We start from the raw sequence: 14,010 nt of genomic DNA, 5'->3' as shown, positions 1-14,010 counted from the left end.
AATACTGATGTTTCGCCACAGTTTTTATCACATCCCCCAACGACAGTGACTGACACCAGAAGCCAGTCGCATCACAGCATGAATACTGGCACAACGCACCACCCAGCTGCTGAGGCATCACATTTATCAGATACAGCACAGAAGCGAGTTCCTCTAAGAAGAATTTCATGTGCAGCAAAAGAAATCGCGCAGATGCTTCGAGGGTGAGTCTTTGATCCCCTCTTGCATTTGTGCCCGTTCACGCCACATCTGCTACAGCAAACGAGATGCAAGCTTATCGCCGCCATCTCAACTACGAGACTGGTGTCGGCGAAATGCACACCATGCTTCGACGGACCAATGTGCCTCTGGAATTGCCAGCTTCCTTGGTAAGTTGCCTGAGGATATCCAAAGAGAACACAACCAAATATGGCCGAAACCAGCCGCCGAGCAGCCTGGACAGATCCAACAATTTGATCAGTATCTGGCAATCATACACGAAATACAAGATCTAATGAACCCAGGGTGAGCTCCTGATACGCGGATATTTACGGCATTATCCTTATTGCACTAATATAGGCTGCGCAATTACATAGAAGTTTTCCTTCTCCTTGAGGGAATGCCAAAGGAGCGACTGGTGAGCTTGATTGCTTGTGCCGTGGAGGCAGTGGCTCTGAAATGTTCGCCTAATGCTTACCAGAAGTTGTTTACCATTTCTACGTGGCTGTGCGTTCTTTTCTGCTACAGTAAGAACCGTTTCGCTGGTGACTACTCCACTTTCAGAATCACACGTCCCACGAACTTGCAGCACAAGGCTGTGTAGAAGAAGAGGTGCTGTACAAAGTGCTAAAGGTAGTCAATTGTTCCCAACTCTACGGTGTCGCGCTTGATCAGCGTGGAAGAAATACAGAAATTGAAGCTGGATGCGCACATAGTTCGTCGGGCAGTAGTTTGTTAGAGCTTCGTCTTCTGGCGACGGTATCGTCTTTACTCAATTTCATTAATTGCAGATTTTATCTCATCAGAACAAAAGATGGACCTAGCAGTTCAGGTAAGTGGCATGTATATAATATTGCCTTTCAGAAGAAATAATGGGAACTTTAGAATATGGAACGCGCACTGGCAAACCTGACCTCTGTAGTGTTGCGGCGGTCAGCCCTATTAAACATGGGCTCACGAATGCACTTGCAACAAACAGCGTCCATGTTCAGTTCCGCACGTCTCCGGTCGGGACGGACGACAACCGAAAAAAAGAGCAACAAAACGGAAGCTGTGGAGGATCCTTGTTTGGGATCTTCATGGCAGCCACTCCTGGTGTGTTGCATTACGCCTGTGGGCAAGGCATGGCTCATACTCCATGGTTTCCTGGTGCTCAGAATGAGCTTGGTTGCGAAACTGGGCCCACAAATCTCAAGACCACACGAGCAGTCTGCGCACCCAAATCTGGAAAACAAGTGTATACCTCCACCTGCGCAACAAAGGAAAATTACCGGATTTCTAGGGGTGACCACAGCAACTGTTCAGCAGCGGATAGCAAGCCCGCTGCCGACGAACCCGCTGCTGCCAGTGAATCTACATGCACTTGTGAGGCAGATCATCTGCTTCGTAATTCGATATTGGAAATTACCTCCCACTAGCCTGTCTCCCGTTGCAGAATGCTAAACAATGCCTGATGGCCAAAGTGGTTAAGGAGGAAGCGAATCCGTCCTCGCATTTGTACCATATAAGGAAGCTAGAAATGGAACCCGGATCATGTGCCAGTGTTGAGTTCCCATCAAAGAAGCGCAGGACTCAAGGTAGGACAACTCTGGAGTAGCGCGTTTGATGAAGATATCTTACCAGACACATAGCACTCAGGTACAAGATAGAGACACAGAATTCCACTCCGTGCAAGAAAGAAGATCCAGGAGAGGGCAGCTTCGTGCCTGGTGCCGACAGCGGCATGAGCTGCGGTGAAATGTTGAGGCCGCCTCACAAACGAGACGATGCCTATTCGAAAAGAAAGCTCTCTGAGACGCCATCTCATGACAGGAAGCATCAACCACATCACAACACAAGACGGATAACAACCGTTCTTGCCGTCAAAGAGGAGGCGAACGCGTAACAGTTGGAAGCACAAACCCACACGCAATTTAGTGCAGCACTTTTTCCCAGGCGCCCCCCCTTCTATTGAACTGTAGAAGAGAATTGGACGGATGCCCATTTGCTGGAAACTCAATAGATGGATTCATATTGCAAGGCTTCCTCAATGCGCCAGATTCCAAGGATATGGCCCTGAGCTGAGTCAATCTATGTGAAGTGTGTAGTCCTAGTAAAGGATACACGATCCGATTGCAGTGAAGAAGTGGCCTACTTAGTATTTTTGTGAAGTTAGGGTCTTCAGTGGGTGTGCGACCACTGCAATGTTTTGTTCATCAACATTTTCACAACGGCACTACACACCGATTATTATATGTCATTTGCTTGCAGATTGCAATATCGGACTGGCGAACGAAACGACACTGGAGCAAGCGCGACATTTGTGATCAGAGGCTGCACTGACTGATTTCGCCAGTCCGCTATTTTCCGCATCACTAAGTGCCATCACACACAGTCACATCATCGCTCTGAAAACTTATCAAAGTCGAATTCAGTTGAAGTGAACTTGTCTCTTCTCAAGGAAAGATGAACAGCCCATTTTTCAGCAACTTTAAATTGAGGGCCATCCGGTCTTAAGGAACCCCACACTGAGTGACAGAAGCACACCATGCGAAAAGCCGGCATGCTGGAGATGCATTCCTGTGCAGATTTGTAGGGAGCGATGTCTCTGTGCACTTCTTTGCCTTTAACATACGCCAATTTCAAGGATGATAGCAGGATGCCTGACTCTTGCCGAGGAGGCACTAATGGCGCGCAAAACACACGGGTACGTCGCGGTCAGAATGCTGATGTCTGCGCTATCCCGCTGGCGTCTTCCGTGGGACAGGATGTGAGCAGCGTGCCTGTGACTAGAAGCAAGATGTGGCAGAGAAGTTTACTCCAAGGAAGAAGTGAATGACCCACATTATTTTAAGTCGCTTTTTTGTCGGCCATGAGGCTACATTCGCGGAGAGAGGTGTATGCCTCGCTGGACTTGCAGTTGAAGTAGCAAGCCAATGCATGATGCTCACAATCTTCTGGACAGCTGGGGGTCACTGCCCAGCGCGTTGAATGAATTCCGTTTTTTTGTTGTTGTCTTGTTCAGCCTCGTTCCACCCGTGTTCGGTCGCTTGGTCATCGCCTGAATAGGCAGGCAGCAACAAATCTAGCTGACCTTTCGAATGTGACGGACACGCTTGTGAAACATGCGGCGAGGAACCCCTTCGTCCCCTGGAAGGTTTGGAAGCGTGGCGGAGGTACCTATCTTCCTGTGAGTCTCTAACAATTACCCCCAGTTCCTGCACGCGTTCTTGTGTGAAACTAGGGGTGCTAACTGTATTTGCCCATTCAATTCTGCTTACCATCGTACTCAAAGATCTGGCAAGATGATGCAAGACATGAAACACCTGTACAACCACCAAGGAACATTCAAGACAGATCTGGTTTAGTGGATCCTGTTTTTGTGTGCGTGGGTTTTTGGTACAGTGCCATGTGGCTATAACGCCGGCATCTTCAGACTCTGCAGTTTCTTTGCAATCCATCAAGGCGAGTCGAACTCCTGTTCGTCGGCTGCGGCGACTAGCCCGTGAAGTAAGGACGTCTTTGGAGTTATAAAGTGGAATCAACGTTTCACTTTGTATATGTATCTTCAACACCATTTGCCGTACATGTCCCACAGGTGGTCCGCATGCTGCTGACTTCTAGTTTTCCACACATGAACGTGCGAGAGAGCCTTGTGAAGTAGATGTGGACTTTTTTCTCCGTCCTGTGCGACTGTGGCTTTTCTCCAGAAAGGAGGCAATGGATTTGCTTCCAAGCCCTCCTTAGCCGCGACGATCTCTCCGGGTGCTTCACCATTCTTTTATGCTGCCACAACTTGCGCAACTTTACCGGCTCTGCATGGACAAGACCTTCCCCCTTCCAAGGATGACGGAAGCGGTTCCAGTCAGGAGAAAGTTTGCCGTGCTGATGACGGACTGACGACATCGGAAGCGCACCGAGTGACCGGACCTCGGCCACGTCCGCCTGTCCCACCGTGGCTGTCACTGAGGTGTAGCTCGTCTACAGGCGCTTCCGTGTATACTAATGACTTTCCACGCTATTGTTATCCGCTTTCACGACCTGAATCTGAGGACCCTCCACCGTTACCACAGCTTACTGAGTGTTTTGACGGGTTTGAAAATGGGACGGAAGGTGCGATTCTTCCAGCACGGAATTCACTGTCTTCCGACGTGGCGCGGCGCGTTCGTTTCTGCATCAAGCTTCGATCTCTGAAACAAATCGGTGATTGGGGCGAAGATGACAGCGTCAGTGTGTCGTCTGCAGAGCCGTCAGATGCGTCCGAGGATCAGCATGAACCGTACATCGACTCTTCAACCTCCCAGGGGAGTTCGCCACCTGGTGAGGGCGTTCGCGCAGTCGGACTTTCCGAGAAACCAGCCTTTTTGCCGTCGACAGCGAGTACGGTATCAAGCGTGAAGAAGGACAAAGGCGAAGGAGGTGGGCATCTGCGAACGTCTTACTCCCCCTCTGTTGGTTCGTCAGTTGATGAAGGAACGGGAAGTGGGCTGCTTTAGATTTTGGATGACGAATTCGTACTCTCACAGGGTACACAGGAGTTGGCAAAACATGCTCGAAGCAACAGTTTTGCCGGTGGGCATTTTAGTTGCTTACACCTGGTGGCGAAAACACCTCTGCTTGCGGCATCGTGGACAGACCCACGCACAGCAGCTTTCCAGCAAAGTACGGGGGTGGCAATTTTGGTTAAGCCCGGCAGGTAGAGCGGCGAACCCAGTAGGTGTTCGCGAGAGTTCTGCAAGAAGGCACTCAGTGACAGGTGCCAATACAAGCTTCGAGCGAAAGAAGTGGAGCCGGGCGCGCCCAGATCCGACATTTTCTGCCGTGATAGGGAACCGCGTTAGTCACCAAACGAGGTAAGAGGCGGAGACGATTCTGCGTACCTTTCCGGGAATATGACAGTCTGCAATCGAGAAATAACTCGGTAGAAAATCGATCTGTGTGTCGACGGCGGCGGATCCTCATGCGCAGTGAGACTGTCGGACGATTTGACATACTCTGAGTGTTTGTATTCGTTTGGAAATGCTCCGGACACCATGGACAGCTTTACTGTTCATCGGCAGGTTTGATGGTGGATTTGTCCGTTTGCGATCTACGACTTTGGGTGTCATGACCCACTCTGCTGATTCGGGATTTGGATCAGCGTCTCATCTGCGGGGGGTACGAGGTGGGTCCGTCCGACGTCGGCAGGAGGGATCTGAATGTCACTGACTAGTGCGTGAATTTCCCCCACAGAACGTCGCACAGGAATCTGCGTGGGAATTTCTTGTGCGAGTGCTCGTGAAACATTGGTGGGTATATGCCTAGATGCATGTTTAGCATGATGCGCGCAGAAGCCTTGAGCGGAAAACGGTGCTGTATAAGTCAGAAAGGGTTTCGTTGCCATGGTTGTTGCCACGCGCTTTAGCATTGCTCTGCTCTTGCACTGCGCGGCGAAGTGTTGTTGGAGTGGCTTCGGAGAAGTTGCCCTGAGAGCGTTGCGTGCCTCGAGCCGGAAAGTGGGTTTAAAATGCGCATGTTGCTGTGTCTGGTTGTCTTTTTAGTGTGGCGGGAATATGCATGTGAAAGCCCTTGATACGTCCGTGCGCCGAAATACCCTTCAGCTCTGTTGGGTGTGCAACGCTTGGTGGTGTCAAAGCACCACGGAGATGTACAAGCTATGGTCGGGAGACGGCTTGAAGGACATGCCCACATTGCTGTAACCGAATACAGTACCCGCTGCACAGCGTTCTCGAATGCCAATTCACCTTTTGTATTGCTGAAACGGTAAAATGTAGCAAAGTTGATGGATTCAACTTTCCTCGAACCCCCGAAAGCCAGTCGAATTGTGGGCTCGCAGCAACCCGTGAAGCATGTCAGCGCCTGAATTACTGACGCCAGACACTTGTATAAGCCTGTTCATCACTCCCCCCGACCCCCCCAATTTGTGACCAGTAGACACTGGATCAAGGATACGTCAACCAATATGAAAGTATTACCCCGCACGGGCGTTTTGCACATGCGGCGCAATGATGACACGAGCTCAACTGAAGGACTGGGACGAAGTGGAGAGCTGGCGTACAGGCCTGCTGCTGTACCCCAATTAGCTGAAAACAGATAAAGGGCTGGGAACGGCTGCATTCGGCTCGCAAAATCTTACCCCGCCGCCAGGCACAGACGGACGGAAGGTACCGCAGAGGGCTTTTCTGAAGTCTAGTTTGCAGACGTTGAAGAATCGAAGCAGTCTGCATGAAACAAGTTGCACTAAAAAACACGCTTTATAGAGTGCCAAGACACGACATAATAGTGTTAGCAGTCTTCCCAGCTGCTCCTTCGTCTTTGGTTCTCTTCCGTGTCACCGACCCGCCGTGCCCTGAACTGTAAGAAGATTAAACCAGCGCATGGCGTCCATTTCCCCTCTTCTACTACAGAATGTTCACAGCACGCGATATCTGCTTCGTGATACTAACGATGAGCGAAGAGTGATTCTCAAACAGCAAAAATGGTGCCAATACCCAAGTGCTCGTGCTTGTGTCTCACGTCATTAACAGGCTTGTTAACTGCCGCGAAGCAGTTTGCCGAGTTTGCGGTCGCCTAGATGTACATTACATATACCGTAGGCAGTTGAGTTTTTGGCGACACATATAGCTTCCTGGAGTCAGTGATAGTTGCTAACACAGAGAAAGAACTCCTCGTCCGTGCATATTGCCTTCAATGCGTGCGTGTGTCCTGAAATTGCAAAAAAAGCGGTTCGCCTGTCTCACGCGGGGGAGTTGCAGAATACCCGTGCTTCGGTTTTCCGTCGAGAAGAACGTGGTGCTCTTTCGTCGCAGCTTCCTTTTCTCGTATGCAGTTTGCTGCGACCCTATTTTCTGTCTTTCCTTGTATTGTTTTGCTCTGCTTTTTGTGGGCGATGAGGTTCGACAAGTGTCTCGTACCCCTCCTGGGCGCTCGAAAAGCCGGCCCCGTGGAACGCTTTTCTCTGTCACATCGACGTGCTGGTTTTGAAGGTCCGCCCGCAGCAGTCCCTCCGTAGAACATCTCCCGTTGCTATATGCGTCACCGCTACAGCTTTCCGTGTTGTGTTTAATTTATCACGAGGCACATCCAGTTCTGCTTGCAGTCTCTTGAGTACAGAAAGCTTGAAGGTCTTAACTCCGTCGCACGTCAGCCTCCTGTCGAGAACCGAGTGCAGTTTCAGTCTACTGCGTTCTTTGCCCACCTCTTTTTCTACGTCGACAATCGACACAGGTCGCCGCTGTGTTTGCTGCAGTTTTCTGTATCGTTGTCCCCATGTTCTGGCCTGACATCTCCCTGGTCCGTGTCCATCCCGCGTGCCGTTTTGTTTCTGTGCTTGACGAGACACGATTAGAAAGGTACCACCAGCCCCGTCTCAACCCGACGATTTTAGGTAGAACGAGTTCCACTGGGAATCACGCGGACAAGCGAGCCATACCGCCAACAAAATAACTACCAACACAAGGAAATTGCGACCTGGGTTGCATAGGATGTCGTCTTTGCAGCAGAAGACTTGTCAGACCAACTCATTCGGAAGACGTCCGCACTTCGATGCAGGGAAGGGGGGGAACTCTCGGCAAAAACCGCGTGCTGGACAGACGAGACGGGCTGCGTGAGGGTGCTTCAAGGGATTCCTTTTCCTGGGCAACCCTCGTTTGATCAGAACGGTGAACTGATCAGAACAGTATGAACAAAGGACACTGACAAACGTCGAAGGCATATCACGAATGGTTGGAGAAAAGAAGGCCGTTGTTCCAGCTGTAGAAGCTGAAGAGGAAGCGAGACATTAAAGATGTCGACTGTTGAAGGACGTGACTGAGCGCTTCTCGCATGTCACCGTACACGTAGTTTGCGCCTTTACTTTTCACTCCAGATTTGGTGGCAATGGCGGAACCATCCGCCTTGTCAGAACTTTACGATCAAAAGAAGGGTGGCTGTACAGCCATTCGGCTCTTACCCTGCGGATTGTGCCTGCTTTCTTCTTCTGTCCCATAACGTATCGTTTCCCCTATTGCTTCGCGCTCACAACAGCTCTGCACACCTGACTTTCTCTACACTCCGTCCCAGTGACTGTCGTTTTTTTCCGTGGAAGACACTTCACCTGTGACGGGTCTGCACGATCCTGTTACCGCCTCCTCCGTATTTCCCCAGTCTTCCCTCCCTCGCGAATTCCCGTCGCTTCCTCTGCAGCCATTACGTGACCACCTTGCCGCCTGCAAGCCTAGACCAGGTGTCCACAGCAGTCGACGAATGCTGTGCGCGTCCGAGTGTCTGGACACCGCGATGCGTCAGGGCTTTCCCCAGGCAGCGATGGTCTTTCTGAATACCGGCGGATCTCGCCGGAGGGTGGCGCAGACATTTCGTCGGAGCAAACTCTGGCCAGGTTTCTCGGCAGCGAATGCGGATGCTCTGCCGGCAGGCTCTTTCGTGTTTCCCGTTTCTTTTCACCGTCGAACCTTCTCGTCGCCGTCTGGCACTACATCTGCCCGCCTCCGTTCGCCGCCGCACCCCAGTGACCCTCCGTGCGTCCAGTCAAACGGACGCGACTGTCTCCGTGAATGCTGTTCCTCCGACTCTCCTGGCCTCTCTGTTTTTCCTGCTCTGTCGAAGTCTCTTTGTATCGCTACGCCGCCCATGTTCGGCCTTCTTACCGGCGGATCTGCTTGCAGGTCCTCGATGCTTTTAAACAGAGTTTCTCCTCTGAATCCCACTCTCCCCGCCACTCCGTCCTCTCGCTCCCTGTCTGCTGACCCCTTGGCTTCGCAGTCGCCTGCTCTTTCCATCCAAAACTATATCCCCCCTTCCTTCCTCTTCTGCCCAAGACCCTTCCTCGCCCTGCGGGGATTTGCTTTCTCTCCTGACTGCGCGCTTGGCCATAGGTCGGCGCGGAACCTGGCGTATGGACTTTGTTCGGCATCGCAAAGACAGTCTCTCTTGGGGTCCGGGAGCGGACGGAAGTCCCCCTTTTCTTCTGTCTGTTCTCCAACGGATCTCTCGGCCTGTTCGCTTTCAAGGGATATAACCCCATCACATACACAAGCGAATCATGGAGAATGTTCCCTGTCGAGAGAGCGTGGCCCCAAGACTGAAGCAAAGACGCAACTGGCTGCGGGCCTTGAATGCAAGCCGAGAACGATTCTGGCTGGCGCGGATCTGCAGCGCACGAAACGCGATTTAGGATATATACAGTCCTGCGACGCTCTTTTTTTTCTGAAACGGTTCTCTCCACATCATCAGGCCGCAACGTCTCTGGCCTCCGCGGACATGTCTGTCTCGCGGTCTTACTCATCGGTCTCTCTCTCTTCTCTGGCTTATAAGGGTCATGCCGGACCGCTTCCCAGACTCATTTTCTCGGTCGCGCGTCTCCCCTCAGCTTTCCCCTCGGATTTCCCTGCCCACGCCTCGTTCCGGCGTTTCCTCGCTGGGGGGAGTGCGTCCAAACCAGAAGAGAAGGATTTTTATGAGGTTCTCGGCGTGAAGAAAGATGCAGGGACTGACGAAATCAAGAAAGCCTATCGGAAACTCGCGCTCAAATGGCATCCTGATAGGTAAGACATCCCAGACGTTGAGGGCGAATCCACTTCCTAGCATATACGTAGATCGACTTTTTCTCGGATGATAAAACGAGGTTAGAATCCCGTAGCTGTTTTCAGTGTACTACTGACGAACTCGGAATTATGTTGCGCATGCAGTTCCTGGGATTCATGCAAGTTAAATGTCTCTGCTAAAGGAATGCCAGGTTAGAACCCGTTGTTCCTCAAGTGTATTACTAACAGGGAAACAGAAATTATAGAGTTTGAGAAGAGCTGCGGGTCTTTTCTCCGTGCTCGCTTGGGGTTGAAGCAGTCGAATGTCTGAAGCCTCCAGACATGTCATTTTGGTATGGACAGACGGAGTCTTTCAAGAGAATCCTGTTTCTTGCACTTTGAGTGAGTGAAAAGGTACCGTTATGTAAGCTCTTCTCAGAACTATTTACTGTGGTGGGATAGACGTTCAGTATCTAGACCAGGAGTCCGAACATCTAGTCTTTAATGCACGATAACCCATGATCTGTTTGTTTACTGCTGTTCCGGTGTAATGTTATCTTACTGGTTTTGTATACCTGTTGACTTACCTCTGTCGGCCACTCCAGTGAGACTGCGGCTAGATATCCATGTCAGTCGCCTTCTGTCTCTTCCTTGTACCCTCGTTTCCGCACCCCAGCAGTCTTCGACCTTTCTCTGCATTGCTGCTCCTGTCTGCCCCCGTGACATGTGCCGTCTTTCGTGGATAGTCTTCCCCTGTTGAGGGTTTACACGACGCTTCTGCCGTCGGTCCACAAGAAGAAAGCATGCACAGGGAGCCTCTGTCTCGGTGTCTCCGGTCCTCAGAAACCCCGACAACCGCCAGCAAGCGGAAGCTCAGTTTCGCCTCGTCAGCGAGGCATATCAGACACTTTCGAATTCCGAGAAGAGACAGCAGTACGACGCCATGCGGCAATTCGGAGCCTCGGGATTTCATCAAGGCTTCTCAGGCGGGCCGGGCGGCGGGCCCGGCTCCCACGGTCCGCAGGGATATCCATTTGGTGAGAGTTTTTGGGAAACGCATGCAGTTCTTTCAGTCGAGTTTCGGTCACGGGAGACATTCCATTTACCACAGGATAAGCAGATAGGGTCTCTGTGCAAGGGATTCCCGATACAGAACTGCACCACTCAAATCGAATAAACAGAGATGTTGCAGTACCTAGATTGTTCAGACTACGACTTGCGTTATGCGATACAGCTACCTTCTGGCTAGCGTGCACCACGTGTTGCTCAGCTCGAGAGCAGGCAGACCTGGGAGACGAGCAGACTTTTATGTCGATTGCTTCTCCGGTCTCCTCTCGTTTTCGAATCTTCCAGTTCCGAAAAACATGAAGTCCAGACAGACAGGAGAGGTGGAGTTCGTCGAGTTTGGGGTCGCGCCCGGTTTTGTGCGAGGAGGCACCTGCGTTCAGATTTGAAGTCTTTGTGTTTTCTCTCAGCCTTCTGACGCGGGTTTCCTGTCCCTTCTGTTGTTTCCGGTTAGTTCCTTCTCTTTCTGTTACGCGTGTCTCTGTGGATGATAGCTTTTAAGCACTGGCGTCTGAGGAGAATGCGGCCTTTGCGTTCAACTGCTTGCGAGAGGGAACAGCCCGGACATCTCCAAGCGTCGTGGCTTCGGTCTTGACTGTTCTTCGACTCTCCACCATTCTGCCTTTGTGCTTTTTTTCCAGTCTTGCTTCGTTTGCGCTCTTCTCGTCTCTCAGTTTCCCCCTGCTTGTCTCTTCCGAGATTCCCTCTTTCTTGTTCATGTTTTCCTGCTGAATGTTTGCCGTCTGCAGGCCCCGGTGGCGGGTTCAGGACTCAACATGTCTCTCAGGAGGAGGCGGAGAGACTCTTTCGCGAGGTTTTTGGAGGGCTAAACATCCAGGATTGGTTGGCACAGGCTCTGCGCGAGCAAGCGCGTGATCCGATGGGTCGGCGAGCTTCCCGGAGTCCTTTTTTCATGGACGACAGAGATTTCGATGAGATGCTCAGGCGGTCAGGTGCGCTAGAATCGGACAAGCAGTCCTAGCTGCACTGCGTTCGCGCTGCACAAAATATACTCGGGCGTATACACACACGTTTCAGCGTATGCAGAGGCAAGCGGGGGCGTCCTCGAAGTTCATTTGAGGGGCCGTTGAGGGGGTAGGAACAAAGCCGCTGTAAACTCCTATATCCTTTGTTGAGTCTCGTTTCTTCAAGAATGCAACACTCTTCAAAGGACCTCGTTGGTTTCTCAGGGGAAAGCGCTCGGTAGTTTGTGGCCCTAGTTTTTTCTTTGGCTCCTGCTGCGACGATTCCAGGAATGGGCGGACCTGCCGGCGGTGTGGACCCTCGACGAAATCCCTTTGGCTGGGAAGGAGGACCTTCCCCAGGTACGCAGAAATCGATGTATAGTCTCTCCGTTGTGTGTGCGGGAGACTGGAGAAAAACTGCAGGTGAATGAGCTCTCCCTTCGAATCAGGGGTCAGAGGACACCGAAACAGTGAAATCGGTAGACGTCGGTAAACGCGTGCAGTTTGCTCTTTTCACTTTGAATATCCCCTAAAATTCTTCTGAACGCATGCAGTTCGTTTCTTTTTCAGGCGCCTCGACGGGCCCGGTGAGCACGTCGCGGACGACCAACATCATCCAGCGGGGCGGGCGCGTCGTCGAACAGACGGTGATAACTCGGCGCTTCTCGAATGGTCGAGTTGAGCAGGAGGTGGCAGAACGCGACCTGGACCCTCACCAAGAAGCTGGAAGTGCGTCTCGATGAAACGTATGAAAGTGCGAGGCCTGTAGAAGCAATTTTGGAAGCCTTCGGAGGAACAAATTGCTTTTTTGGGGTGGCATTTGAGTCGGGGGGGGGAGGCGAGGAGGGAGATTCGCATCGAAGAGTGCTGTGTCTTCTGTCTCTGGAGATTCGTTTGTCTCTCGTCGCGTTCAAGCGCACGCGTTGCTGCGGCTCTTCGCTTTCGGGTGTCTGCGGCAGAAGGAACGTGGCGATGTTCTTCGGATAATTCTTGCAGCTCTCGGCTTTTGGCCTCGAAGGAAAACCCACATTTCTGCGGCGCGCCTGCGGCGGCGCGTTCGCTGTCTCGACACTTTGCGCGTGTTGCGTGTGAGGCGCATCTTTGGGTCCCCTCCCTCCCTGAGTTCATTTGCCTTTCACTTCTTTTCCGAGATCTGAAGGAGAGCCTCACGTTGACGGCCTGCACAACGACATCGCTCTGAAGCTGCAGACGTACAATCGTGTTTGTGTTAAGTGCCGATGCATATCAGTGCATGCGTCGCTATGCAGACAGTTCCGTGTTTCTCTAAAGCGTTGCGCGTCTTCGCCTGCGCAGTGCCTGTGGCGTGCGGGAAGGCTCTTTGATGTGCCACCTCGCCGCGAAACCAGGGTCTTGGTTTTATTTCGGCCTCCGGTGTGTCTGCGCATGCAGATTTCTTCCACACGCTGGGCCGGCGCGGCGCCCACTCCCCGTTCTTCGACCCAGGCGCTTCACAGCGCCACCCTTTCCAGCGTCTTTTCGAGGAGATGCTCGGCGCGGGTCCGGAAGCGGGAAGGGGTGAAGGCCGGTCGCCGCTGTCGGAAGGAGACAAAGGCCGCATACGCCGCAGACAGTCTGTCTCCTCGCCCGTAGTTCGAGGCCTTTGGGAACAAGTCAAGGTGACAGCTCGAGCGGTTTGGAACGTGTTTCTTCTGCGGGTGAAGCTCAAGCTGCTCGACCGACTCATCAACGCAGTCATTCGAGTCGTTCTCAGACTCCTCCACAAACGGTAAAGAAGGCGCGCACGAGCGAGAGAAGCACTACTGAGAGGCGGCACCGAGAGACAGCCGGAGAAAACGAAGAAGAACAAGAAAGAGGGAGAGAGGGAGGAAGAGAAAAGGAATGAGACGAGGAGAAGGAAAGAGAGAAATAAAGGGAAATAAAGAAACAGGAAGAGCGAACGAGAAGAAAAGGAGGAGAGGAGACACAGGGAGAGAAAAGCGACAGGAAGAGAAGACATGCAGTGTCCGTGGAAGGAAAAAGTGAGTGTAGGACAGAGAAAGCACAGGCTGAAAGAGGGGCGCAGAAAGGAATGAAGAAGATGCAATTCCTTTTTTGAGAAACGGAAAGAACCGATCAGAGCGGTGGAAACGGTGAAAGGAGAAGAAAGAGTTGTGTTTCGACCGAGCCTTTTGGCAGAGGAGATCTTCCGTCAAGACACGGAGAACAAGAGAGATTCAGAAAAGCGGTGTGAGATAGAGGCTTTTGCTCTAGTAGCATTTCAGAACAGTGACTCTCCGTCTCTTCCTCCTTCCGACGATTTT

At 51.9% G+C, this 14,010-nt stretch overlaps 3 protein-coding genes across 3 annotated transcripts; all 3 read left to right on the top strand.

Annotated features, from left to right (window-relative positions):
• The first annotated feature begins 119 nt into the window (after positions 1 to 119).
• On the top strand, positions 120 to 2,610 carry TGME49_214545 (hypothetical protein). The gene is made up of 12 exons (XM_018779652.1): positions 120 to 203; positions 259 to 368; positions 423 to 504; positions 559 to 616; positions 680 to 725; positions 788 to 831; positions 890 to 932; positions 990 to 1,041; positions 1,191 to 1,293; positions 1,356 to 1,563; positions 1,617 to 1,775; positions 1,830 to 2,610. Exons 1-12 carry the CDS (start codon positions 193 to 195, stop codon positions 2,081 to 2,083), a joined length of 1,170 nt encoding a protein of 389 aa, XP_018635731.1. The 5' UTR covers positions 120 to 192; the 3' UTR covers positions 2,084 to 2,610.
• A 169-nt stretch (positions 2,611 to 2,779) lies between these two features.
• Positions 2,780 to 6,054, top strand: TGME49_214540 (hypothetical protein; the record flags this gene model as incomplete). Its single annotated transcript, XM_002370744.2, has 4 exons — positions 2,780 to 2,884; positions 3,203 to 3,367; positions 3,583 to 3,687; positions 3,888 to 6,054. 4 exons carry the CDS (start codon positions 2,780 to 2,782, stop codon positions 4,671 to 4,673), a joined length of 1,161 nt encoding a protein of 386 aa, XP_002370785.2. The 3' UTR covers positions 4,674 to 6,054.
• Positions 6,055 to 7,049: 995 nt separating this feature from the next.
• Positions 7,050 to 14,005, top strand: TGME49_214530 (DnaJ domain-containing protein). Its single transcript, XM_018779651.1, has 6 exons — positions 7,050 to 9,719; positions 10,542 to 10,735; positions 11,513 to 11,716; positions 12,017 to 12,088; positions 12,299 to 12,457; positions 13,139 to 14,005. The coding sequence occupies exons 1-6, from the start codon at positions 8,422 to 8,424 to the stop codon at positions 13,477 to 13,479; spliced, it is 2,268 nt and encodes a 755-aa protein (XP_018635732.1). The 5' UTR covers positions 7,050 to 8,421; the 3' UTR covers positions 13,480 to 14,005.
• The last annotated feature ends 5 nt before the right edge of the window (positions 14,006 to 14,010 follow it).

The sequence above is a fragment of the Toxoplasma gondii genome, chromosome X, assembly GCF_000006565.2.
Source record: "Toxoplasma gondii ME49 chromosome X, whole genome shotgun sequence".
In the NCBI taxonomy this organism is placed as follows: Eukaryota; Apicomplexa; class Conoidasida; order Eucoccidiorida; family Sarcocystidae; genus Toxoplasma; species Toxoplasma gondii.
This window is presented reverse-complemented; position numbering and strand designations above follow the sequence as displayed.